Genomic DNA, 25,446 nt, shown 5'->3' with positions numbered 1-25,446 from the left:
TAGGAACTAAACGAACAATTTTTATGAATGATGGTTGCATTACATATCTAAAAATATTTATAATGATTACCCATATCTTTTCTATGATATATATTTTGTTATGATTTAGTTTCCCCTATTTTTAATGTTATATAGTATGGTGTTAGGATTCAGGGTAGGATTCTATAGTGTTAAAGCTTATAAATGTTTTTTAAAGTGCAGCGACTGTGACTCATTCAGCTTTGTGAGCATTGGCAATAGTACTGCTTTATGTTTTGGTATTGGTGTGGATGCTGCATTATGCGAAGCACAACCACTAAACGTCAACCACCGGCGTCAACACCCGACCCACATTTTTATATAGTGCCTCATAATATTCCTTCTGCAGAAAGAGATTAACACCAAACGGCGACGGTGGCGTCGGTGGCAAAAAATTTATAATCGACACAGCAGCCAGAGCAAGTGAGAGCGAGACGGGGCGAATGAGAAAGAGAGAGAGAGCGAGTGGAGAAAAATCGGAAAATCGTTATCCGACTACTATAACCCACCACAAAATCGCGGTCGTCTCTGTTGTTGCCGGGCACCTCACACTCGCGCATCGAATCCGATTGCGATTCAGGATCTGAATCCTCTGACACAGCAGCCGCATTTTAATTTTTTTCCTGGTTTGTGGTGCGTGCGATTTTTTAAAATGTTTAAATCCCCAATTTCTTTCAACGCGCTCTGTGTTTTCCGTCTCCTTCATACACCAGGGGACTTGTGTTTTGTGGTTAATTTAAATAAATAATCCTTAAAGTGTTCCATAAATTAACAGCAAGTAAAATAAAGTGCTGCGGTGATTTTGCATATTTGATAAACTATTTAGCAAAAGAAATGGCAGGATTATTATAAGCTAAAACGAAATAAAATTGCACAGTTAATGGGCATTAAAAAACTTTAAATAAAGCCGCTTAAATATTGAATATAAACAAATAACCACATTGAACTACCGCTCAAACCTTTAAAGCGCCATTTGTATAAAACTTGATGAGGCTTTATCTATGTTAATTAATGAGTTATTTTTTTTAATTCGACAGCTATTAATAAAATTTTTAAAGTTTGTAAATAAGTACGAGATAAATTTGTATTTAAATCAATTTAGTCAGTAATTATTTGTTGTAAATAAATTAGTAATTTCAAGGATGCTTTTCTGGGTTTTGTTTGTTTTTAAAGAGCCCATTATTTAATTAAAAAGTTGAATATAACAAACACTTGAAGGCTCCACCTACGAGTAGCTTTGCGAAGCTTCTGCTTTAACAAAATTCCGACAGCTGGCGCCACCAAACAGCTGAGAGTTTCCACCCCTATTTGTATTTTATCCTTGTGCAACCCTGCATAAAGCCATTTTGAGACGCAAGGACTACCCTACAAGATTACACATCCCTTCAACATTATTTTTTGCAGAGCTGGAAAAAACACGGAGAAATAAATAGAAATGGATCCCTCGAATCTGGCCTTTGGTTTTCCCGGTCTCCCCAACCACGGCCACATGCCAATACCACCCACCGCCAATATGCTGGGTGGCCAGCATCCAGCACCCACCGCCAGTCCACCACAGAGCGTCCCCGGCCGTCGAACCCCGCTGGGATCGGTGGGTCTGGGTGGTTTCTATGCCCAGGGAATGGGCATGTCCCAGCAGCCGCCAACGGACGAGAATAAACCGGGACCCAGTGCTCCGGAGAAACCACTGAGTCCCACGGCCGCGGCCATTGCAGCCATTGCCATCAGTGGTGGCACCACCACGGTGGCCGTTTCCAGCGGTTCAGCCGGAGGCAGTGGCTCCAATAATGGCAAGCAGAAGAATCGCCAGGGAAAGACTGTGAGGCTGAACATAAATGCCCGCGAACGTCGAAGGATGCACGATTTGAATGATGCCCTGGACGAACTGAGGAGTGTGATTCCCTATGCCCATTCACCCTCTGTGCGAAAGCTGTCCAAAATAGCCACCTTGCTGCTGGCCAAGAACTATATTCTTATGCAGCAAAATGCCCTTGAGGAGTTAAGGAGGTAAGATAGGAAGAACTACCTCAAGTGACATACAATTGGAGTCATTTTATATGTTATTCTAAAATATTTATCTCAATTTCAGACTACTGGCCTATATACAAAGCACCACGGGCGCTGCACCTTTGGATTTGGGTGCCTTCCCAGCGGCTGCCAAATTGCAGGCTCTTCTCCAAGGACCTCACAACGAACCGCCCTCCAGCAGCAGTTAAATAAGAGTCTGAACCGCAAAAAAACAATGGTTCTCCTGATAAGCAATCCAAAGAACAAGCAATATTCTTAAGTCAATTGGACAAATGCCAAATATTTGTGTACTAGTCAGACGAACGGAGGTTGAAAACGAGCCTCTTTGTCAGAGCAGCCAAGTGAAAATCTGTTAAGTGATATTTATTTTTGTCATAAGCATTTCTTATTTGTGCATTTACATAATGTCAACCACTATGTGTAAGATGAATATTATCAAATAAAGTATTATTGAAGTAGAGAGTATTTCATAGGTTAAAGATGATAAGGCAAAAGGAAATAGACGGGCTAAAATGGCCAATGCTCAGAACAAAATCTAGCTCAAAAATTAAAGTGGCTCATGTAAACTTCTAAGTCTCATTCCAAGATAAAGTAATTTTTAAAGATTTCAGAATTACGGACTTAGTTTTATAAAAATCTTACGGCTATTTCATAAAGTCATAGAAAATCGACCTAGCTTCACTGTTTTTAAGCATCGAAATATAGAATATTTAATTTTTGAAAAAGGGTATTTAAACTTTGGGATGACCAAGTTTTCTCCCATTCCTGTTTCCCATTACAACTGTTAAAGAATACCAATCTATGAATCGACAAGCAACCCTATTGTATGTCTCAAACATCAAAACATTTCCCACCCAAGCACTTTTAATCAGCGAATGTGAAGTATTAAAAATTCTCAGTCACAATTAAAATAATTTAATCTTAGATCCGTTTCAAGTCTTGACAAAAATATATAACATCATATAAATATACATAGTTTGCTGAATGGTTAAATGATGATTAAGCAAAAGCACTTTTGCGAAATGCGAGAATAAGCTGATTAAAACTAGACACAAAATCGATGAATACTCTAAAAACAAATAGACATAAAGTAAGTGGAGGACGGCGGCGAGGCGATCGGTGCTGGATCGGCTGACATTATTCCGGTATGCCCATGGACAAGACCTTGTTTTTGCCAGTGCGAAAAATGTGCTGCTTGGTGGGCAACTGGCCAATTAGGAAATCCTTCATCAGCTCGATGGCATCGCCAGAGTGTCCAGTTCCGTGGAAGGCGATGGTGGCGTCCCGTCCTGCGTGATCCATGATGACATCGTCGCCGCCGGGATGATCCCTCAGGAAGTGGGTGACGTCGTAGACCCGGTCGTAGATCACCACCCAGCAGTCGTCGAAACTGTCGTGCTGGGCCACCTCCTCCAATGAAATTTCCGGCAGATCTTCCACCTTCAAGCGTTCCCTTTTGTCTGATACGACCACCACTTGGTTACTGGATTTTCCCTGTCCCATGGGCACAATCCTCAGCGATTGTAAAAGGTTTGTCAACGCCGATGACATTTTGTATGTAATTACTTTCACTTTTACGAATACTTGATATAACGATTTGTAATGCTACACGATCGCTTCAGACGGTCTGGAGTCGAGTTGAGTTCTGCTTGATCGAATTCAGTTCCAGTTTTTCTGGGCTCTTGTGTGTGTCTTGTGCAGCCGCCGGCAATCGAGTGTCATTCATGCCGTGGATTGTAATCGTTTTATAAATGACAACACGTGAATCGATCGGAAAGGCCGAAGCCCCGGTGATAAGACTTCGGGTCCAGAGAAGCGAAGCTCGTCCAGATCGGTTTTATTAATATATATATATATAGCAACATATAGGCAAACTTGTTTGCACCCAAATTCATGGGAGGGCTAGGCATTGCACTGAGATCGGGAGATTGGGTAATACTAATTTTATGGGCAATCGCACGCGTATGACTCAATTTCGTAATATGCTCGGGGAGATGAGCATAAATAATACTATTCTCTTTGGAAACTGGATGCTCTGTGAGCTAATTACTTTCTACCTTATATTTTTAATGGGGCGACAATTATTTAAAAGGGAAATTTTTAACGAGCTAATCAGCATTACAATTGATTTATTGGCACAAGTCAAACGTGCATCAATTACGTCTACTCGACCCGTTTGATCGCAAGTCATTTTGGCAATCATAATACGTATTGGGTTAATAGCCTGTGTTTATTTTCTTTAACAATATATAATAATATTTAAATGCGTTTTAAGTCTACCCAAAATGGAAATTTGTGTCAAGCCTCTGACGTGTGTTCTAAATTTTCGAAGGCGCCTAATGGGAACAGAGATAATGACTTCAATACTATCGCTAACTACAACTTTGAACTTGAAATTAAATTGAATTTTAAAATGATGCCACACTTTTGAACTATGTGAACTATCAGAAAGTTTCTTTTTAGTTATTTGTAAGTATGTTTAATCAGTCGTTCTTATGAAAGCCAAGGGCTGATGAAATTAGTCTGTCTATTTAATTTCCCATTTAAAAGGGCGCCAGTCAAAACGCAATTTAATTATTCTATACATTGTTATGTATAAATAAAAAATACTGCTAAGCGAAGTCATTTTTCTCAACTACGCCATATACAACAAAAATATTGTTTAAATAAAAACAACAAACGGATAGAAGACAATATTATGATGTGTGAAGACGTCACAGTTCAATTGTTATTGAACATTTATTATTTCCAATTGAGTTCAAGTTTTATGTGTGGTTTTTACATCGTTTGGTAATCCAATATGTTGGCAGCTCAGTGTTAAGATCAGCATCATCACGTTCAATAACGAGCCAAACCGCAAAAATATTCAAAGCAATCGTAATCGAAAGTATTACGTGCTGTTTACCTGGGCCAAGGCACTTGACTTTGACTTTGAGTTATAACTTATATCAAATATCTTTAGAACATAAGTAAAAGCCTGAGAAGAAATATGGTATATAAGCAGCCAATCTGAAACCGCAATATTGGGTTATCATTCTCAAGTTGCGTGATTAGAGAACATGCGTCAATTTGTGCGAAAAAAAGGCAGCTCGTTTTGTGACAATAAAGTTTGTATAAGTGTTGAGAGTAGTGTTATCAAAATATACTAAAATTTGTAGATCCGGAGATCAAAGTTTAGTTCCGATGAGTCTATTCCGCGCGGATTTTGCAAAAGTTTTGAGATAAGCCAGAAAGTACCTTCAAAAGCATTGTCAAGTCCACGGCCGGAAATATTTGTATTAGAAAGCTAAATCCTAAAATGTGATTACTCATTCCATTTGGCTTCACTTTTAAATGTCAAATTTACTTTTTGTAGATTATTTTCCATGAAAGTTGGAGAATTTATTGTTTTTTGTGATTTTATTTCCAAGTCCAAGGCTATAAAAAGAATATTATGCGTTCTTAGATTTCTTTGCCCGGTCTAAATTTGTTTTCGCAAAAAAAATAAACCAAATCAATTGAAATATTTAAATTTATTGTGCCCGAAAGTACAGTTCATCTTGATCACATATAAAAATGTATAACGTATATTTGTTTTACGTTTTCTAGGTGATCTTCAACCGAAATAAATTTGTTAGGTATAGTATAAGATCAGAAAAGAACAGATTTGATTTGTTTTTGTGGTCAACCCCGAAAGCAGATAATAATCCAAAAAAACATTGGTGGTAGTTAAATGATAAGCGTTCGCGGAAAAGTGCAACTCATCTTAAATATATTTAGTTAATTTTGTTTTATTTTTAGTTGAACTTTAACCGAAATAAATTTCTTAAGACTAATTAATAATTGCAAGTATTAGTAAAAATTAATTTTATTTACATTCGAAAATGAATATAAAATGCAGATAGAAGTCCAAATAATATTATTTTGTTAAATTTCTTGTTTTAAATTAATGTCAAGGAAAACAAAACAAGTGGCAACTCCAAAAGTAACTGACATCCTGGAAAGCTATTTGAAAACAGGAGCTTTTCGGAAAAGTTATAAATATTAAGCCTCTTGGGATTTCGCGGGCTTTTTATCAAATGAGCCAGCTGTTGCTTGTTAAGAAGCTTTTGTGTAAAAATGCCTTTCCTTCCGTTAGTGATATATATTTAGTTTTGGCTAAAAGAGCCGGTCCTTAGTACAAAATATACAATAACTTAACGTTCGAGCTGTAATGAATCGAATTTATTAGCTTTAAATAAGTGATTCTTTCAAAAAGACTTTTTAACGGACTGAAAGGAGTGCTCGAAGTTTCCCATTTGCATTTGTGTGTTTCTACGAACCCATCTGTGTTTTGGGTGCCAAAGTGTGAGTGTGATGGAACATGACATCGGGGAACTGCGTGTAATTTTCGGTGAACAACAACACAGTCGAGTTTCAGCAACGCTCTGGCCAAGTTGTTGAGGCGGGTGAACCAACAGGAAAAACTCAACCGCTTCCAGTTATCTCTCTGCTTGGATACATTTGTTGAAATAATTGACCAGTGTGCACAGGGGATTATTGAATTAAAATTAAATGAAAGCCCGCTAATAAGGAAATTGTTTTGAAAACTCGTTAAGAACACAAAACACGCACAATATGCGTTGCTCCGTGTAGAGCAAATTGCGCATACGCCACGTTGGACCGTCAAAAGGATTTCGTAAACATATTGTTGCGGAAAATTGCATGCAGCAATTTGAATAAGAAAATTGTTTGCACAATTTTTGTTCGACTTTGTGTCACCGATTCGCAAATATTCAACGGGTAAGTGCTGACACATCTGTTTGATTTATGTGAACTCAATTTGCATATAAATTCGTTGTTTTAAATTGGAAAATAGTTAAGGCACGTTTGAAAAACAAACCATTCAATATGTAATGTGTTTTACTGCTTTGAAGTCTGAGTGAAACCTTTATTGGACAATACTTTTGTTGGACCAATGTAATACGAACTTGTTGAGCAAGTAAATTGATTTTCTGCAGTCAGCAGAAAATCTTAGCTTGCAAACTTTTATTGTAAAAGTTAGAGAATTTTCTTTGCAAATAGTCTAGTGAAAACTTCTGCTCAATTTTCTTGAGAAAGCTTGTTGTGAAAATGAATATGGGGGGAAATGATCTTTTGTTATTTTCATAGGAGTTGGCAAAATAAAATTATGGTAATGTTTACGAAAAGAAAATTCGGCTAATCTACTTAGGGAACTCAGGTTCAGTAGACTTGCTGCTAGTCTCAAAACAGCCTTGAAATAATACATATTTTTTTTACTTTTTTCTTGGTATTTCTTGGCAAGTTACAAATGTTTAAAATCAGTTATCTCTTCAAATACAAAGTAAATCTGGGAGCTCATAAAAATGCAGTATCATTTATGCATAATTCAAGTTATCACCATTTTTTGTCATATCCATTATATTATCATAATGTATTAGAAGCTACGAAAATTGTTTGTTTTGGAAACCGAGTTCCCTTTCGCCCAACGAGAGTTTTTTTGTGCACCCACCACGTTACTTAATAGCTGATTACTGATTGGTATGATTGCATTGCGTATACGGCACGTGGAACGCGTTGTGCAGTGGATGTGATAAATTCTCCCAAGGCAAAGATTGTTTAATTAAATAAGTCGAGTGCGTTTGCGAATGTACTCCAACATATGCGGGATCCTTTACCCAATTCGGCGTGTTCCGTTTGAAAAGGCAGTAAGGATTTCGTTTGGAATTTCTCAGCCGCAGGCTGTTTAACCTGGTGTAGAGGCCAGGACTCAGCCACGTTGCCAGCCACTCAAACACAACAAGTATGTCCTTGAAACACCCGTATATGACCGTGAACCCCGACCTCCATTCCGTAGCCGAACCGAGCTCTTTTCTGGCGACCTTCGTCATATATTTGGCCAGGGATATTGCGTGTCAGGCAGTCAACAGGCTGCACTAAAGAAGTGCATTTATTATAGACATCTCCGGATGCCGAATAGCCATGAATATTTATCACGTGTCCAAAGATTAATGCATTTTTAATGCAAAAACGTCGCCCGAGGCAGCCGAACCCAACATTGACGAGGACATAAAGAAGCTCGCAGCCAAACATGTTTGTTAACTTGTTGAGTTATTGGCAGCTCTTTAGCCTGTGGCCCACCACTGGGTTCCTTTATGTGGGTTTCCTTTTGTTCCAAGAACACAAGTATTAATATCACACTTATTATTTCCTTACCCCACGCCAAGACATTTGTTTCCTTTCTGTTTTTTTTTTTGTGCCCTCCTGAGTTCGCATGTAAACATTTTCCGTTGTTTACTTCTTGGGCATTTTCAGCGTTTTAATGAGCGTTTTATTGTTTATTTTTATGCTCGGCGCCCTTAGACTGGGGGCGCATAACTTTGGGTCACTTTATTAAATTGCTGTTTATCTTGCTTTTCCAGTCTCTCTCTTATATTTTATTTTTTATTTTCAATATTTTCTGTGCCTTGTTGGTTGGTGTCCCATGGTTTAATGGCCTGTGGCGAATTGACATATGGTTGTTGATTTTAATGGGATCTTTTATTCCGTTTTTATCGCATATTTTGGGCTTTAGAGTGTTTTCAAATGGGAGTCAAAGGATTGACTAAAACTTAAGAGAGAAAGGCTGGTTTTTTTTACTTTAAGTATATTCCTAGCTAAATTATAATAATTTAATAGTTTGAAAAATATTCCTTTAAATTTAAGATGTTGTTTTAATTATAAAATTACAAAATTTGTTGATAACCTTCAGGGTTTTCATATAGGTATAATTGACAAATAGTTTGTAGGGATAGATTTATCAATGGTTTATTAATAAATATTACCTAAAATATTTGCTGTTAAAGAATTTAATTAAGAATATTATCTGCTTGTGCTACTCATTGTCGAAAAAAGAGTTTAAAAGCCGAACATGACTTAATCATGAAAGCGTATGCTTTTATAAATTGTGTAATCGGAACTCTTCAAAAGGGATGACATCTTAATAACAAGTTTTTCCTTATCTTGCAAAGTTTATTAATCCATTTATGCCTTTTTCACTGGACACAGCCGGCTCTCAGCCTTTAATAGTATATCCCTTGCATCCCTGCCATAAGCCATAAATATTCATTGATGGCTAATTAGCAAAGACTGCGATGGGGTCACTCTCCAATTTGCCCCGCTGCTCCCATTGACATTGAGAACAACAACTTGCACAGCCATTGGTGGGGGATAATCAACTTGAATAACAAAAACAGACACATAAAGGAGACTCAAATGGGGGGCAAAAGGGATGATAATGATGTTGCTGATGTGGATAAACTAGCGCCTCGACTGTGCCACTATGGCGGTAATACAAAATGCTGATGCCTGATTATTGACGGCCAGGACCTCCGCATCCGTCAACTCTGACTCCTGGAGGCCATCCGCGTATGATGGCAAAACTTCTGCTGCTTGTTTATGCACTCCGAAGGTTTTCCATTTGAAGCTCGAGGGACCGTGTATAAAACTGCACTGGATGAGTTAAAGCCAAATTAAAGTTCAGCGCAGGTGCGGGAGGCCACGAGCCAAAGGATTCCAGGTCGGCGAAGCCTTCATAACTTACTCTTACAACTGGGTAATGTTTATGAAACATGTACAGAGAAAATCAACGAAAGCAAATAGAAGCCATACCTAGGTTGCTTCTATAAGATATTCGCATAAATCTTCCTTATTAAAATATTGACAAAAATACAATTTTTCATTAGTAAATCTATCTCCAAACTATATATATACTTATAAAGAAAAGAAACCGAAGGACACATTTTTCCTCTGTGTACTTTATCTAGGTTTAATTTTTTTCCTGGTCATTCTTTTGTACAGTACAATTCAGGATAGTCACAACACGCGCATCCTGGTGGACCCAATGTCGTAATCTAATTACAGCCAGGGACAGGTGTGCAACCAGCACTTGGCCAATGTTTCCGCAATACTCTACGGCAGGATACTCGGAACAATGGCTACGAAAGGCAGGAAGAATTGAAGCAAAGTGCTTCCGGAAGTCGAAGAAAAATGAATAGTTAAATGGAACTGGTTTAGTGTATTCATGAAGCTGGTAGTTGCGAGTTGATTCGCTTCCGTTTAAAGCTTTTTTTTTTGAGAAAGCAGGGGAGAATGTATTTATGCTTACTTTACTGCTAACATTTTATTTTTTGTGAGCTTTATGGTTCAAAATGAACTCCATATATTCTTCCCCTTCTCCTTAATTTTAAATTTTAAACTTAAATTCCTTTTTCAATAATTACCTTCAATTATCTGTCTATCCAGCTGAGTTTACATCATCAGACTGTCCTGACAACAGGATAATAGGGTGTTTGGCTTGCTGACAACTGCAATTGTCCCCAAGCTTTTGAAAAAACAGCAGGGCGTGGATTTGACCAAGAAATGGAATGCCAACTGTGGATATTCCATGGGTCTTTGAGTCACAAAACACTTCATTAGACTAATGAGCATAATTTGCCATAATGGCGCAATGCAAAGGCACTGCGATGCCGTTGAAAGGCATCTTTATCCATTAATTTTTTAAAGCATGGTTGATGAAATCGCCAGCTAAAGGGAAATCACGGGAGTGAGCTGGTCCACACACTCACCGTTTTCCCAGGCAGGCAATGAACCATGCGGTTGATTTTATCGATTAGATAAACTTAATTTTAGTCGCTTTGTCAACACATTACGGGACTTGGAGGGACGCATTTCTGCCCTTGACTTTGCTGCGACGCAATCAAAACCACAGGCGGAAGTAGTGCCGCGGCCTTATCTAGGGGTTCCAGCGAAAAGTGAAAATGTGCACGATAAAGGCCGCAAAATGATTTACAAAGCCAACCAAATACCAGGCAGTCGGGCCAAAAGGGCTAAGTTTTTGTATTAAAATTTATGACAGGAGCAATAAATCCCTATGCCCACAGGCCCACATATGTGTGAATGATGCATGTGGCCAGGCATCAACAAGGGAACTCGCAGCAAAGGCCACGGCACAAATTCTTTAAAATACCCTCACTGAGAACCCAGCTGGCCTAAGTTATTAAGCTGGATCAAAGATGATTTGATTTATTCACCGGGCAAGGTTGAGGTTTTCTTCTTGATCTGAATCTTTCTTTTGTTAATTCGTTGCTCAAAGTAAGCGCTAACGTAAATTGAAAGAACTATAACTACTAGAGGCATTAAGTTCGCTAGCTGTAAATTTTGTTTAGTTCTGATATTTTTCTTTTTTAATTTTATTTACCTTTGTATCTGCAAAGGAATAATGTACGTTACATTTTGAATAATACAAACAATAAGTTTTTATATCAATAAAATATTATTTTTACCCCATTCTGTAAGTTTTTTTATTTATTTGTAATGTAATATTTTTATAAATACTGAATGATTATTGACTTATCAGCAGTTTGTTCGTTTTTTTTGGTATCCATTTTTTGTAGTTTTTAGCCAGCTTTAGAAAAAGTTTCATATATTTTTTTCATATTGCAATCATAGGTAGTTTTATATTTAGAGAAACTCTTTACCAAGTTTAAAGGAAGGGTATGACAAATCATTTAAATCACATAACCACATGTGCCGGGACAAACAATTTTTGCCAGCAGCGTGTGTCAGGACATCAGTGTCAGGACATGAAGGCGCAAAAGGACACCTCGAATGACTGAATGACTGACTGATGATGAGGGGCGTGGCTGCGAGATCTGCTCAATTTGACATTGATTGGGTTATGTGTGATTTAAATACGTGAGCGGGGGACGCGCTTTTGTTGGCTCTGCGGATGGAAATAAAAGGTAGGTGATATCAGTTCGATGGCATTTTGCCATATTTCCCAGGGGCTTAACAGCCGATTGACTGGCAAATAGATTTCACTGGAAATGTCTACATAAAGCGCTTAAATGCTGCTACACGAATTTTCCCTTAATTTACGGCTCTGGCTTCTGCGATAGCTGCTTATCTTCGTAACTGTCAAAGTTTAAATTAGAACTAATTTCATAAATTTTCCAAGCAGTCACATTAAGGCCCAAAAATTCCTGCACTTAGCCCCGAAGTCTCTTATTTGCACATAAGGGAACATAAATCATTTCCACAAAATTTTGCAGGAAACGCAAAAAAGAAGAAGGGAAAACTGGGAATTGAACCCGCATACACACCTCATGCAATTGCCATAAAAGAAAGCGTAGACCCAAAACAAAAGTTGGCCGTAAATAAATAATGAACGAAAAGTAAATTTGCTGAAATTGGCCGACAAAAAGGGTGTAACTGGGAGTGGGAAAGGTCAGGGGCAAAGGAGGCACTTTTCATCCAAAGGTGGCTTTCAAATATAAATACACTAATTAATTAAAAACTCGGTTATATACTTTTGCTTTCTAAACACACAACGCTTCATCTTGTCGGCAGTTCCGCGTTCCTTACATTTCTATTGCACAGAAAGAAAGTTAAGCCATATTGTAATATTATTAATTAATTTATATTTTGGGGACTTAAATTAAGTTTTATACACAAAAAACGGTTTTGGATTTTTTAAACGCTCTTTTTTTCTCTTGCATAGAAAAAAAGTTCAGTAATAATATTATATAGAGGATATAATATATCTATATTCTAATATATAATATTAGAAAATACAAACTATATATTAGATAATACAAAATGGATTTAGTATAAAAAGTTTGTAGGGCAATTATTAAAATATAGTTTTATTTTTATCTCACAACTGAAACTTTCAAGCAAACGAAAATAATATTGTGTGAGTATTTTTTAACATTCCGTGTAATTAAAAACAATTTAATTTTTGTCAGAAAAAAAAACACCAAGATTGCGCAGTGATTAAATAAGTTTCAGGGCGGACACTCTGCCCTCGTCTTTTGTTTTAAGTGTGGGTGTAATTTCGAGGATTTTGTGGGGGTTCCTGGGATGAGGGTCACCTGGCAGTTTGTTTGGCTAATTGCGAACTAACCGAGGACGAGGCGCCTTTATGGCAATTTTGTGTGGCTGCGGTCTAACAAAGACAAAGCCCCGTCCTCTTAAATTCTGGATGCTGATGGGGTACTGTTAGCACGTGCCGGTGGTCAGGATTTTGCGGTGGCCGTGCCCCAAAACCACCAGCACCTTAAGCCGCTCAATTAATAACCCACAAAGCCAGCGAGCGGTGAAGATGAATGTCGGACATGGGGCCCCGAGCTTTGATTTATTTATGAGACACACAAATCCCAGGGTCCTGACTTGCTAATGAATGTTTTATGGCTAGTTTGGGTGTCATTAGCCAGGTGTATAGATGTCGATATGGGGTCATTGCAAGTAATTGACCCATGTTGTCGTTTCATGTGTTGTGTTAAGGAATTTGCTGCATTCTTTGACCCATTAAACCAACTTATTTTCTTGCAGATTGACCTACAAACTCAGAAATGGACATTGTCATACGTGAGGAGGACATTTCGCTGGCCCAGATTGGCGTATATGCCTCGGTATCCTTTCTAGTCGTTTCTGCCGTCGGGGCAGCCCTCTATACCACTTGCTCTAAACGGTATCGCCTCAACTGGTTTGAACAGAATCTTCTGGAGTCGGCCAACGAAAAGGATGAAGATCAGCAGAGGTGAATATCACTAGTATCTTAAATGTTAAAATTAAACTATTTTTTATAAAATTCAGAAAATATGAAGATCTCAAATAAATTTGTATTTCATTAAACGTTTATTTAACAGGTACCAAAAATAATTATTATTTGATAGTATTATTTTTGAAGAAATTCCGTGAACTTATTAAAAAAGTTCGTTTTACTTTTGTCTAAAAAATGTATTAAAATCAGACAGATAATTTTTATTAGCTTTTGCCCAAAAAGTGTGTAAAAATCAGAATAGTTTTTAGCCGAATAAATTAAAATCCAAACAGTTTTATGTTTATAAAAGTATTAAATAATGATAATTTTATTTCCGTGTCATTTTATAAACAAGTCGGAATCATTCTGCATTAATTTTTGAAAGAAAAATAGATTTCACCGTTTTTTTAAATTTTAATATTTATTTGGCATTATATGGTGTTTTTGACTGCATTTGAGACTTAAAGGTAACCTCGAGTTGACAAATTTAAAATTTAATTAGGTTATTTTTCCCCCTTAAACGAGGAAAGAAACACATTGTGAAATGGCAAACCTGTGTAAGATAATTTAAATTTTTTTCCAACTTCTGTATGAGTTTTTTCAAGCACCCTCGATGGTACTAACCGTATATTACGCCCAAAATTGTTTTCGTTTCACTTCAGCAGGGAGGCCTTGGTAGCCGGTGCCGTGGGCTACAATGTGGACAATATCAACGAGGTGCCGCGTGGGAAATTCGGAGGTGGAAATGGCGGCAACCTGAGCCCCACCTCCCTGAAGAGCGAGGACAATGACCCGGCCTTTTGGGTACCCGCCTCGGTCACCTCGACGGCCGCCATCCAGCAACAGGTGTCGAACACCACCGAGGAGTCGGCACCACCCACACCAACCTCGCCCACCGGCAGCCTGAAGTCGAACACCCTGTCCTACTGCTCGACCACTTCTGTTCCCATCGCCAGATCCGACAAGCATGTGGTTCTGGCCATGCATCCCAGTCGTCCGAGAGTTTCCTCCATGAACGCCAAATTGGATCACACCAAAATCGACATGACCTTGTATAGGAGTGTAAGTAAAGGGTGTTATTTCATTTTATAAATTATTATCATTTATATCCTTCTAGCACTCCCAACCGAAGACCATCAATCCCGTTTCCCTTAATGAAGTCCGTGGAAATTTGCATGTCAGCATTGGCTACGATCCTGTTGGTGGCTTGCTGAATGTCAGACTACTGGAGGCTCAGAATCTGCAGCCAAGGCAATTCAGTGGAACTGCCGATCCCTATGCCAAGGTTCGATTGTTGCCTGATAAAAAGAATTTTTGGCAGACACGCATACACAAGAGGACCCTAAATCCAGGTGATTATATTTTTTGCTTTTTTTTAACAAATTTACGAGCGTTGTATATGATAAAAAAAACCGTTTTTTATCGAGTTAAAAATGTACTTAAAAAAAAATTGTAACATACATATTTGTAACTCAATCAAGTTAAAATTCAAATCCATCTTAGAACATTATAGTACTCTTTGGATGTCTGTACAAAAAATACTCCATATAAAAATAATTAAAAAATACTAAATTAACTTATTTATTTTATTCTAATTAAACACTTTGAAATAAACGATTTATTTCCATTTTTTAAGTTTTCGACGAGCAGTTTGTGTTCGAGGTCACAGCCGGAGTTATTGACAAACGAACTGTGGAGATATTACTGTACGACTTTGATGCCTATTCGCGGCACGTTTGCATCGGAGGAACCAAGCTGCACCTGGCCAACTTGGATCTGAGTGAACAGTTGAAGCTCTGGACCCCCTTAAGTTCTGCCTCGGCCCAAGATATGAAGGTGGATCTGGGCGATATAATGGTGTCCCTGGCCTATTTGCCATCCGCGGAACGTTTGATGGTGGTCCTGATCAAGGCCCGAAATCTGCGGATTGTAGACGATGCCCGGAACTCTTCGGATCCGTATGTCAAGGTTACACTTCTGGGACCCGGTGGCAAGAAAATGAAGAAGCGCAAGACGGGCGTTCAAAGGGGCACCCTGAATCCTGTTTATAATGAAGCCCTGGCTTTCGATGTCGCCAAGGAGACGCTGAAAAATTGTGTACTAGAATTCACCGTGGTCCACGATGGTTTATTGGGTGAGTAACGATGTTATTAATATGTTATTAATAGCATTTAGAAGAAAAAGCTGTGCTAAGAAATCCGTCTACATAAAGAGAATGCTAAGTTATTTAATATTATTATTTTTAAGCCTTTGTGGCTTAGCTTTAGTCAGATTCGTGAAGATCAGGAAAGCGTACCGTACTAAAATAGATATTGACTATGAAAAAGCTTAAGAATTAAAAGGTTACCGATTCATCCTTTCACAATAAAATTTTTAAATTAAGCTTTAATGAAAATATTTTTATTAAATACACAATTGAAAATGTTATTTATTTGCCATTCTAGCAATAGAACTTTGACATAATTTATCAGAGACTGGGTTTCAATTTTAATTGTGTCATCTTGATTGCCAAATTACTAGGTGTAAACTGCAGTTGCCATAAATCGATTAGATTCTAGAGTTTGTTCTTCTGTCCAGGGTTCATCTAATGAAAATTTGTTCAGGTGTCCTAATATAATTATAAAAGTTCAATTAAGTATAGATACTCAACTATTTTTTAAGCATTTTACCTAGACAGGCCATATGGCATTCAGCTTTAGTCTTAAACCTGTTTTTTTTATTGTGGTTGTCATCGGCTTCGCAAAATACGAATATTTGGCAGTCCTTAGTATAATGTGAATATGTATATTCTCTTTTATAATCACATTCTACTTCAGAGGAGTTGACTTCTTCCTCACATCTTTCCGAATGGGCTGAATAACGTAAAAAATAATTATGTTTTGAATACCAAAGTCAAGTTATATAATACTTTCATGATAGCCAAATGCCCTTTGGCTAAGTAAGAAAGTGACGACAGACAAAATAATTATGAATTTCATGGTATTGTCCACCTCAACGTCGACTAGGTTCTTTAAGAACTGAGCTCTATAATTCCGTTTGTATATCATTTATTTGTTGTAATTAGTTAAAGCGAAGCTAACAAAGTTAAAAATTCGGATTTGGGGAGTTGCGTTAGCTGCATACCCTTCATTCGATTTTAACGAATAATATTTAACATTTTATGTAGTGTTTTAGGATTGGTTGTCGATATATCATTTAATTCTGAAATTCAAGCGATTTTAATATTTTTTGAGTGAATTTGTCCATAATGTTCGGAAAGCATCTAAAACCTAGCTTCATTTAAATTAATATTTTAAAACATTTGTCTAAGTTTTTTGAAGGTAAGAAATAAAATAACATTTATTCTATTGCAGGTTCCAGCGAAATTTTGGGTCGTACTCTTATTGGAAACTCCCCAGAAGTCCGCACTGAGGAGAAAATATTTTTTGAAGAAATTTTCCGCGCCAAAAATGCTACAGCCCAATGGGTTCCACTGCAGGAACCGGCAAACAACTTAGCTACCACAGCCAAAAACGCAAACAGCAAGAACTAGCTTCCGCATTTGCCGACTGCTTTTGGTTTGTGTCTTAGTAGAGACGGCGCCGGTGGTTGTCTTGGGTAACAGTAAGTCTGGTGTAAGGGTTAAAGCACATTAATTTTTTTTAAATATGAATCAAGCAAAGGTTCAAACCTGTATCTTATAAATTTACATTAATATCGCATTTTTGGTTTTTCGCTGATACTATTGTTAATCAGTCATTATTCAATAAAACTTCTAGTAAATTGTCTTAAAAAACGCGTTGATAGATAAAATAAATCGGAGAAGATATTTTAAAATAACTCACAAAAACCGGTACCAATTAACTATTCGTAGCTTCGTAAATTTTGTTTATTTTACGTTTAAAAAACTATATTCTTGAAATACTATATATTGATTTACAATACCCTTACCCTTTTTGAAATAAAAAAACACAGAATTCCCAATGTAGATTGAACATCAAGAAACACGTACAGCTGTTGTCAAATTAATAGGAGCAAAAGAAATGATTTATACATTTATTGTTGGTTTGTTTTATAAAGTTACCATTTTGATTTGAACCATGGAAATAAAGCTCCTATTGTGAAAACGGCTGTACATATATATCATATACTTTATATATATATAAACAACATTTTGGTCGACTTGTTAAAAGTACTGGAATAAAGGAACTTGCAGGGATACGTTTTAAGCAGGATAAAGAGTCGAACAAGAGTGTCACACAAAGATCACAAACTAGTTTCTAGCATGATCCAATATATCTCAATGAATGTGCTTTGTATGGTATCAATTAATCACAGAATATATATTTAATATACAATTTATGTGTCAGGAATGTCAAGAAGTACCTAAAATACAAAAACCTTATACAAATTAAACAAATAACTTACTACCAACTATACAAAAATCAAGCGAGGATTAATACTTTGATTTTATAATTTTTAGGCGAAGGTTTCAGGGCACAGAGGGCACAAAAAAATCATAGAATTTTAGTTTTAATTCAGGCTTTATAAAAATGTGTTGAAAATATAATACATAGCGAGTGGAAATAAATGTAACCAAATAAAACTATTCTTATACGCATAATTCTTATATTTAATGTAGTGATTATATAAAGGAAATTGTGTCTATAGTAGTTTAAACGCACTATGTATTCCAAATTTGCAAACTACCTTAAATTATTGATACATAATAAAGTTCTTAGATCTTAGAGATTCAATTTGTTTTTCTTTGCTATTCAACCTTATATTTGGTTTAAATCCAGTTCCCTTCAAGGTTAATTACCAAACTTTCCCCTAACCAACCTTTAATTAATTTCAGGCATCAACTTCAAACGCTTGAGGTTTCCTTTTTCCGTTGAACGAGACCAAAGAAATCCCTGCCCCCATTTACCCTTTTTCGTGGACATTGAGCCTTAAATATTTTGGTGGGCCAAAATAACTTGTTGGCCAAGTTGGCGTGCAAAAAAAACTTTCCGGAAAACCCGTTAACTAATTTTCCAACATTGACTGATAAATCCGCAGGGAGCTGCGACGGGCAACGCTACATTGGCTGTTAAAGCAGCCATGCAGGAGATGCCCCAGGTCCTGCGAACTGTTGCGGTTCCTGTCTGTGTCTATATAAGTTCACCGTAAATTTCCTTTTCAATCAAAATGTGCTTTCATTCAATTTGGAAGGCAGCGATGGGGCATAAGTAGCCTAAGTTAGGGCAGCGTGGGTGTGGAAAATAGGAGGAGAAGAACTGCAAAGGCAACTTTGAACTGGTGCCAGAAATTGGTGGCGCCAAAGGGGAATCGAACGTTGCATATACAAAAAATTATACAGCAGTTGTTTCAAAAATAATTCATCTTTTAAAAATATTAAAATTAATTTTAAAGACAGTTTAAGGCCTGAGAAAAATTTAAATCTGAATAATTTATATCGATTACTTTAAAATGCCATTAAAATCGTCATAAAAAGTGAGATATACATATTCTTATATATGTAGATAAAATATGTATATATTTCTTATTAATTTGAATACATACTTTATGTACGGCCAGTGAGGAATTCTAGGTATGTTCATCATATTTGTTTTCAGTGCAAACAGGAGCTCTGCTAAACGGCACCGGAAACATTCTTATGGATTTCCAACAAAGTCCACGACCACATTACAGAGTGACCCAGGAAGCCGAGTGCAAAGCGAGCCGACTGATAGTTGGTTCAAAATGGATTCAAAGATAGTCGCCACAACTAGCAGAAAACACCGCAAGGATAGTTAAATTATTTGCTAGCCATTTGCCTTTGTGTCCGGTCCTTTTCGCACCCACCACTCCGTTAAAGTTAAATTTTCTTCCTTCCTTTCGCCAGACCTTCCATAAAGTTTCTTCAACCATTTATATTGCTCTTTTAAGTTGTGGCCAAGGTCAATGGTCAGTCGCTGATAAACTGTTAAGAATCAAAGAAAATCCATAGGAGAATTTCCAAGTGGTTTTGTGTAAGTTGCAAATTTACTAGCTGCTTCAACTCCATTCATTTAGATTTTTTGCTTTAAAATAAAAAAAGAAAATATCTTAAAGTTGTGTTTTTTTATTTTAAAGGTAGTTAGTGAAAAAAATAAAAAAAATATTTTAAAATTGATTGCTAATAGATAGACTGTTAAGTTGTGTAGATGGATTGCCTTTGTTTTTAGTTAACGATTATGATTTTAAGCAAATGCCTATCGGATACCTATTAATATGCAAAAAATGTAAAGTCAAAGTAAAGTGAAATATATATGTATCAATTTTAAAAAAATTAATTTGCTTAGAACTTAGATTCTTTAATTCGAAAAAAAAACAGAAATACACAAGTCTAAAAATCACATAAAACATCGCTATTTTCTTTTTAAATGTGTTTGTTTAGCAAGCTTTTGCGAAAAAGTCAAACAGTTTTTTAACCCTCTCATCTTTAAAAGATCAAATGCTGTTCTCATAAAGTATTCGCTTTACAATGCATTTCAGACTATGTACATTTTTGACTTATTGATGGTCTCTGTCTGCCAATTGTCGCTGCTTTTGCCAAAGTGCTTTTGTGCAATTTTTCACTCTATTCGTTTGCAATCGCTGGGATTCCTTTGGAGCGGCAGCTATCAATTTTTCACCGATAATGCCTCGCATCAAAGTCAGTTGGCAATAAACTGGAAATACGACTAACGAGTAAATTCCATTTTTAATTTCGTCGCACTCTTTGTCTATCTCAACGCCATTTGGTCTCTGCATCATCTCGTTTCTATTTGCCACTGCATTCCCAGTCCGTTTACCCCTTCGCCGAGTCCTGAGTCCTGGCCATTTTCAAAAGCTTGTCAGCGGAAAACGTAAACTAACGACATTTTCGTTTTCTTATTTACACAATCAATTTCGTGCTTTTGTGATCCACAGGCAAAGGCGAGCGGGAACGTGGGATTGAAAAGGACAGCGAATCCTGCTCCTTGCACGTCCTTTTTGCTTGGCGACATTGCGTGGATGTGGATACACATCCTCCATATCTCTGGACTTTCCTTTGCATTGCCCTTCGTAAGGGTATTTTAACATTGTGTAGGAGGTGCTTTACATAAAGTTGAATAAGAATTTTGTATATTATTTTTTATATTGAATTTTGAGAAGATTCAACAACGTAATCATTAAAAGAAAACGTTTCTTATCAGATCTTGATTTTAAACTTCTTTGAAAAGCACATTAACGACACATCATTTGTAGTCTCATGTGCATTCCATGATTTTTATTTTGATTTACTTTCTTAACTTAACCAAAAGAGAAAATACGCATTTCAATTTTCAAAATCACAGGAAAATTATAGTCTCCAGTTGTGAACATCGTTTAAAAATTAAATTCAATTTTTTCTTCCAAGATTTTTCTAAGACTTCAATTGAAACGTTACGAATTGAAACATTTTTTTAAGTTAAAATTATCCTTTATAAATTTACGGTGCTATAGATCGTGGACTTTCATAAATGGAATACAAAATTGGCAACCAAATAAAAGATAATCTTTACAAAATCTAGGATAAAGTATTTCTTATAAATACGAGTATTATTAGAGTATTTAAAAAGTCGCGTTCTAGGGAGGTATTTCCTTCTTGTTTTCTGGATCCTCCAGTCCCGTTGTATCGTTAAGTTGCCATTGGTATATAGCTTTAGTTTCGGCAGTGACGATGGCAATGGTGTTGCACTAGCTGCTGTTGCTGCCGTTTGTGCCGCGAGGGAAATTGTCGTCAAAGCGGAAAAAATGTCACATTGTTGTTCTAGCCATCATGGAGATGAGAGGAGGATGGGTGGAAATTGGTGGGTGGGTGTTATGGAAGCAACTCCCACACTTGCCACACGTTGCATGTGTGTTGCAGTGGCAGTAATAGTTCTAGTTTCGTTTCGCTTTCTTTTCGCCGGCCCCTTCCGCTTCTCCACCCCTTTCATTTTGTTTTTTTTCTTTTCAGTCCTTTCTTTTGATGTTGACCGCATTCGTTGGCTCGTTTCGCTGGCTGAGTTCGCTTTTTGGGGGTCTGCCTTTATTGTTTATGCAACTGTCAGCAGTTTTCGCTTCTCGTGCGCCCCAAGTTTTTCCAATCCCAACACCGCCCCCCGGCAGATTTTCTTCACCATATATGTGTAGGTGTTTGCTTTGTATCTCTGTACGACTTCCATATTTGTTGTCATTTCGAATTGTTTCAATGACTTTTGACAGCGAGCAGATTAGCTCGGCGACGCCTCCGCTGAATTTTCCACCAACAACCAAACCCTTCGGCGATTGTCGGGGGAAATCAGAGGTGTATGTTTGGATCATTCTCAATTACCAACGGGGAAAAAGTTCAACGAATTCGGATTCAATGGATTCTGTGTGATTACTTTAAATAAGTCTTCTCTTTGTCTCAGGTTGATTGAAAAACAGAGCTTGATAAATTACTTTTTTATGAATTTTTTGCTGAGGGTTGAACTTAGCAGTAATTAATTTTTTTTGGTTTCATTATACTTAATAAATATGAAATACTAAACATAAAAGCTTTTAGGGAAGGAGATTCTCATTGTTTGCAATCAACGGACAGAAAAAAACATGATTTTAAAAATTCAAATTAGTATTTGTGTTTATTAAATCAGAATTCAATGCTTGAAATCGTATAAAATCACTTCCACGCTTCAACCAAGTGCATAATTATATTTTCAGTCCCCCATTTCAAGCATCAATTTCCCGCAAACCAAAGGGGGGCCATCGTAGCGAAATAAACCAATTATAAAAAAGCCATTTCGCATGTCAACAATGTGCACGCAAGTTAAAACTAAAAAGCGCAAACAAAAATTAATTAAATTATTTTTAGCTAAGCAATGCCACATGTGGTTGTTCGATGCAGCTCATCAATAAACAAAATTTATGGCAACCACCGAAACTGGGGAAATAGTGCAAAAAAGGCCATGGTCAAAGGCAATTAAAGATGGTCCGCAACCCAACGAATGGGGCTAAAACAATGTCCCTGGCGAGCCTGATGACCAACCGAAATTTCAGCCACCCAATCAGCATATTTAAATTGTGTTGTGCTTGTTGATTGAAATGCATGAAGTACGACAACGTAAATAGGACAACGCACCACAAGTTAGAAGGACAGCACTCGCACACATCGATCTGGTGGAAGGACACATTGGCAAACATGAATTTTTATCCTGTCGGTGACTCTGCGGCTATGGGCGACGCCCAACGGCTCCTTTGCCTCCTTCTTCTCGAACAACCCGTTTTAGATCTCCCGATGGCGACAACATCCACACTTTAATGGCCCACAGTGGCCTCGAATCGGGTGCCGTTCCTATGCACAGTGGCAAACTTAAAGCATCTGATTCAAATATATTTTTAAGATTTTGTTGTTAAGTCCTTTAATAAAATATATAGGTTTTATACAACAAATGTAGTTTTTTAAACTCATAAATTTATTTTTTTTTTTTGTTTATTTATTAGTTCTACTAATATCATGGCTATTGTTTTAGAATCTTATTCTTAAAAAATAAGTTAAATTTCTATAATTGTGTTCCTTTAAATTTAAAAGCTAATGTCTAGAATTCCGCTTAGTGACTTCAAGAATATAATTGGCATCAAAAAATAAATATATTTAAAATGCATCGGTCAAATCTTTTGAGTGAGAACTACTTTTGGTAAGAAAGTTCCACAATTTGACATGGTTTTCTTAGTGTACCCATTCCGATTTCGATTCCGATTCCGATTCGTCGACGTCGCCGTCAGAGATCGATGCTGGTCAGCAGTTTCGATTTGATTGTGCGATTTTCTACTTTGCTGTGCATTTTTTCCTTTTCATTCATGCTGTTTTCATCCTTTTTCCGTTTTTTTCCCTGCGCTATTTCCTGATGTACATTTTGTTTTTTTGTATTTCTAGCGGTCAGCCGCTGTAGAACTCTAATTGGTCGGCAGTGGCCAACACATGCGAAGGTGGTCTATCCATTTTTTAGATCCGCACAAATCGCTGGAATATTGTTTTCCGCTTTTTTTTACCACTGACGAGCCTGGACACTATGGTAAAAATAAGTCGCGGTGAAAAGTCGGGGCGGGCACTTAAAGCCATTCCATTTTAATTGGAATTTAGGCGAAAAGCCGTAAATATTATTGTCGTGGGTCTGGAAGGATATCGGGCTGTTATAAAAGGGACGCACGTTTTCAATTCAGCTGGCAGGTTGCACTGTTCGAGTGCAGATATTGGAGTTTCGAGTGGTTTATGGCGGAAATCGTGTGGCTATAACAGACTCGAAAATGGCCCCTGGCAGGATGTACACAGCTGGATGGCCTCCATCCAAGTTGAGTATTACGTGAGTGCCGCAATAGGATTTGAAGCGGATGTGATGGTTTTGCATATGAAATACGCCATAAAGTGGCATCCATTTTTGACTAAATCAGTCACAAAGCCATGAATCTCATAAACAATAAATCATATTAACAGATCGGACTGAAACCCGATAATCGTATTTTCTTTATGAATACATTGATCATGTCTTAAAATCTTCCCCTTAGGATACTATGTTATATAGCTACCATGGTGCTCAATTTACTGATTTTTGCTTAATTTTAATAATCTTATATTATTACGGATACAAAAAGCGCAGTGCACACTATCATTAAAAAGGTTTTTTGTTCTAACTTATACAAAAGATTAATTAATTAATTATCAAATTCAGGTGGATTTTGTGTTTTTTTTCTTCAGATTTTGGCTTTATATATCCAAAAAAAAAGTTTATAACGAATTTAACGAGGTATGCTATTTCAACATTTGACCATTATATCCCAGTGTTTTGATTAAAAAACCGAAACTCGGGTTAATTTTTTTTTAGGTTTAGCTTTTTGGTTTCGTTTTCTTTTCGTATTAATATAATGAATGTAATATAAGTTACTGTTATTACTGTTAGTTACCATAAGTCACGTTCACTGAATGTAAAAACAAATTAAATTTTGTTAAATATGGAGACGTAATTATTAATGACCTCTTCCCACGCCCATCTTGTTGTCCTGTTTATTCCGCCTTCACTTGGCACAACAAACCGACATTTGGAGCAGAAGCTGAAATCATTGTCACATTCGCCTGACGACACGCCCCTCAAAAGTGAAAGGGGGCGGTAGAGTGGGTGGCGGAGATTGAGGGGGTGTCGGAGATTGAGGGGGTGGCCAAAGAACATTTGTAGTCACAGAGCTGTTTGCATTTTGCAGATGCAACGTGGACGGGAAAGGAGAGCAAACATGCCAAGTCGTAGCGCTGGAAATCTTAACGTGATTTAAGCCACGAAATGCATGAAAGGGGTGAAAGAGGGGTGAATAGGGGGCGAAAGGAGCTGCTGCTGACAGGGGACGATGAAGAGGCAGGGGAAGGAAAAGAAGGAGTGGCATTTGGTGGCCGCACAATTGGCACGTCATTGCGGCCAAAGGAGGAGCAAGGGAAAGTGACAGAACTGCTTGCCTACTAATGCACTGAAAAAAATAAAGACCAAGTCACACTTCCTTAATAACTGTGCCTTTAAGCCGATGAATATGACAGCTGTATTTTTCTTTTAATATTAAATTAAATTAAAACTTTAATTAAATTTAAAGTTGAAAAGCAAATTGAGAGTTCCATGTTTGGAAATTTAAAATGTAGTGACCTCAAAAACAACAAAAATCAAATCCAACTTGTCGAAAAAATATTCGAAAATAATATTTTGTATTTTTTTTTGTTTAATTTAACATTGGCTTTGAACACTTTTATTGGTTTTACATTTATGCACCCAGAATTAAGAGAAAAGCTCAAGAAAAGCAATATATTTTCAGAGCTAATTAATTTAACTACC

At 37.0% G+C, this 25,446-nt stretch overlaps 3 protein-coding genes and 1 long non-coding RNA gene across 5 annotated transcripts; 2 read left to right on the top strand and 2 right to left on the bottom strand.

The window, feature by feature from the left end:
* The first annotated feature begins 378 nt into the window (after positions 1 to 378).
* Positions 379 to 2,506, top strand: LOC108041665 (class E basic helix-loop-helix protein 22). Its single transcript, XM_017119645.2, has 3 exons — positions 379 to 651; positions 1,423 to 2,025; positions 2,108 to 2,506. Exons 2-3 carry the CDS (start codon positions 1,454 to 1,456, stop codon positions 2,232 to 2,234), a joined length of 699 nt encoding a protein of 232 aa, XP_016975134.1. The 5' UTR covers positions 379 to 651; positions 1,423 to 1,453; the 3' UTR covers positions 2,235 to 2,506.
* A 439-nt stretch (positions 2,507 to 2,945) lies between these two features.
* On the bottom strand, positions 2,946 to 3,777 carry LOC108041666 (cytochrome b5). The gene has a single exon (XM_017119647.2). It carries the CDS (start codon positions 3,595 to 3,597, stop codon positions 3,184 to 3,186), a length of 414 nt encoding a protein of 137 aa, XP_016975136.1. The 5' UTR covers positions 3,598 to 3,777; the 3' UTR covers positions 2,946 to 3,183.
* Positions 3,778 to 6,430: 2,653 nt separating this feature from the next.
* Positions 6,431 to 18,340, top strand: LOC108041664 (synaptotagmin-5). Of its 2 annotated transcripts, none has more exons than XM_017119644.2 (6): positions 6,431 to 6,807; positions 13,399 to 13,606; positions 14,275 to 14,671; positions 14,727 to 14,961; positions 15,246 to 15,743; positions 16,963 to 18,340. In XM_017119644.2, exons 2-6 carry the CDS (start codon positions 13,419 to 13,421, stop codon positions 17,139 to 17,141), a joined length of 1,497 nt encoding a protein of 498 aa, XP_016975133.1. In that variant the 5' UTR covers positions 6,431 to 6,807; positions 13,399 to 13,418; the 3' UTR covers positions 17,142 to 18,340. The 2 variants fall into 2 exon arrangements, with proteins under 2 accessions (XP_016975133.1, XP_016975132.1); XM_017119643.2 differs by having other exon boundaries at positions 14,272 to 14,671.
* LOC108041667 lies at positions 15,988 to 16,618 on the bottom strand. The gene is made up of 3 exons (XR_001769162.2): positions 16,518 to 16,618; positions 16,279 to 16,461; positions 15,988 to 16,217 (listed from the first exon to the last, which is right to left on the bottom strand). It is a non-coding gene; the product is annotated as an uncharacterized LOC108041667 (long non-coding RNA).
* Positions 18,341 to 25,446: the final 7,106 nt, after the last annotated feature.

This window comes from Drosophila rhopaloa, unplaced genomic scaffold (assembly GCF_018152115.1).
Source record: "Drosophila rhopaloa isolate 14029-0021.01 unplaced genomic scaffold, ASM1815211v1 contig_2, whole genome shotgun sequence".
Classification (NCBI taxonomy): Eukaryota; Metazoa; Arthropoda; class Insecta; order Diptera; family Drosophilidae; genus Drosophila; species Drosophila rhopaloa.
The sequence above is the reverse complement of the archived record's forward strand: the minus strand, read 5'-3'. Positions and strand labels throughout refer to the sequence as shown.

Excerpts from the sequence above, each read along its gene's own strand:
- LOC108041664 (XM_017119643.2), top strand. The coding sequence starts at position 13,419 with ATGGACATTGTCATACGTGAGGAGGACATTTCGCTGGCCCAGATTGGC. Across the intron at positions 13,607-14,271 it reads AAGGATGAAGATCAGCAGAG|CAGGGAGGCCTTGGTAGCCG; the intron begins GTGAATATCACT and ends GTTTCACTTCAG. Across the intron at positions 14,962-15,245 it reads CAAGAGGACCCTAAATCCAG|TTTTCGACGAGCAGTTTGTG; the intron begins GTGATTATATTT and ends CCATTTTTTAAG.
- LOC108041665 (XM_017119645.2), top strand. The coding sequence starts at position 1,454 with ATGGATCCCTCGAATCTGGCCTTTGGTTTTCCCGGTCTCCCCAACCAC. Across the intron at positions 2,026-2,107 it reads GCCCTTGAGGAGTTAAGGAG|ACTACTGGCCTATATACAAA; the intron begins GTAAGATAGGAA and ends TCTCAATTTCAG.
- LOC108041666 (XM_017119647.2), bottom strand. The coding sequence starts at position 3,597 with ATGTCATCGGCGTTGACAAACCTTTTACAATCGCTGAGGATTGTGCCC.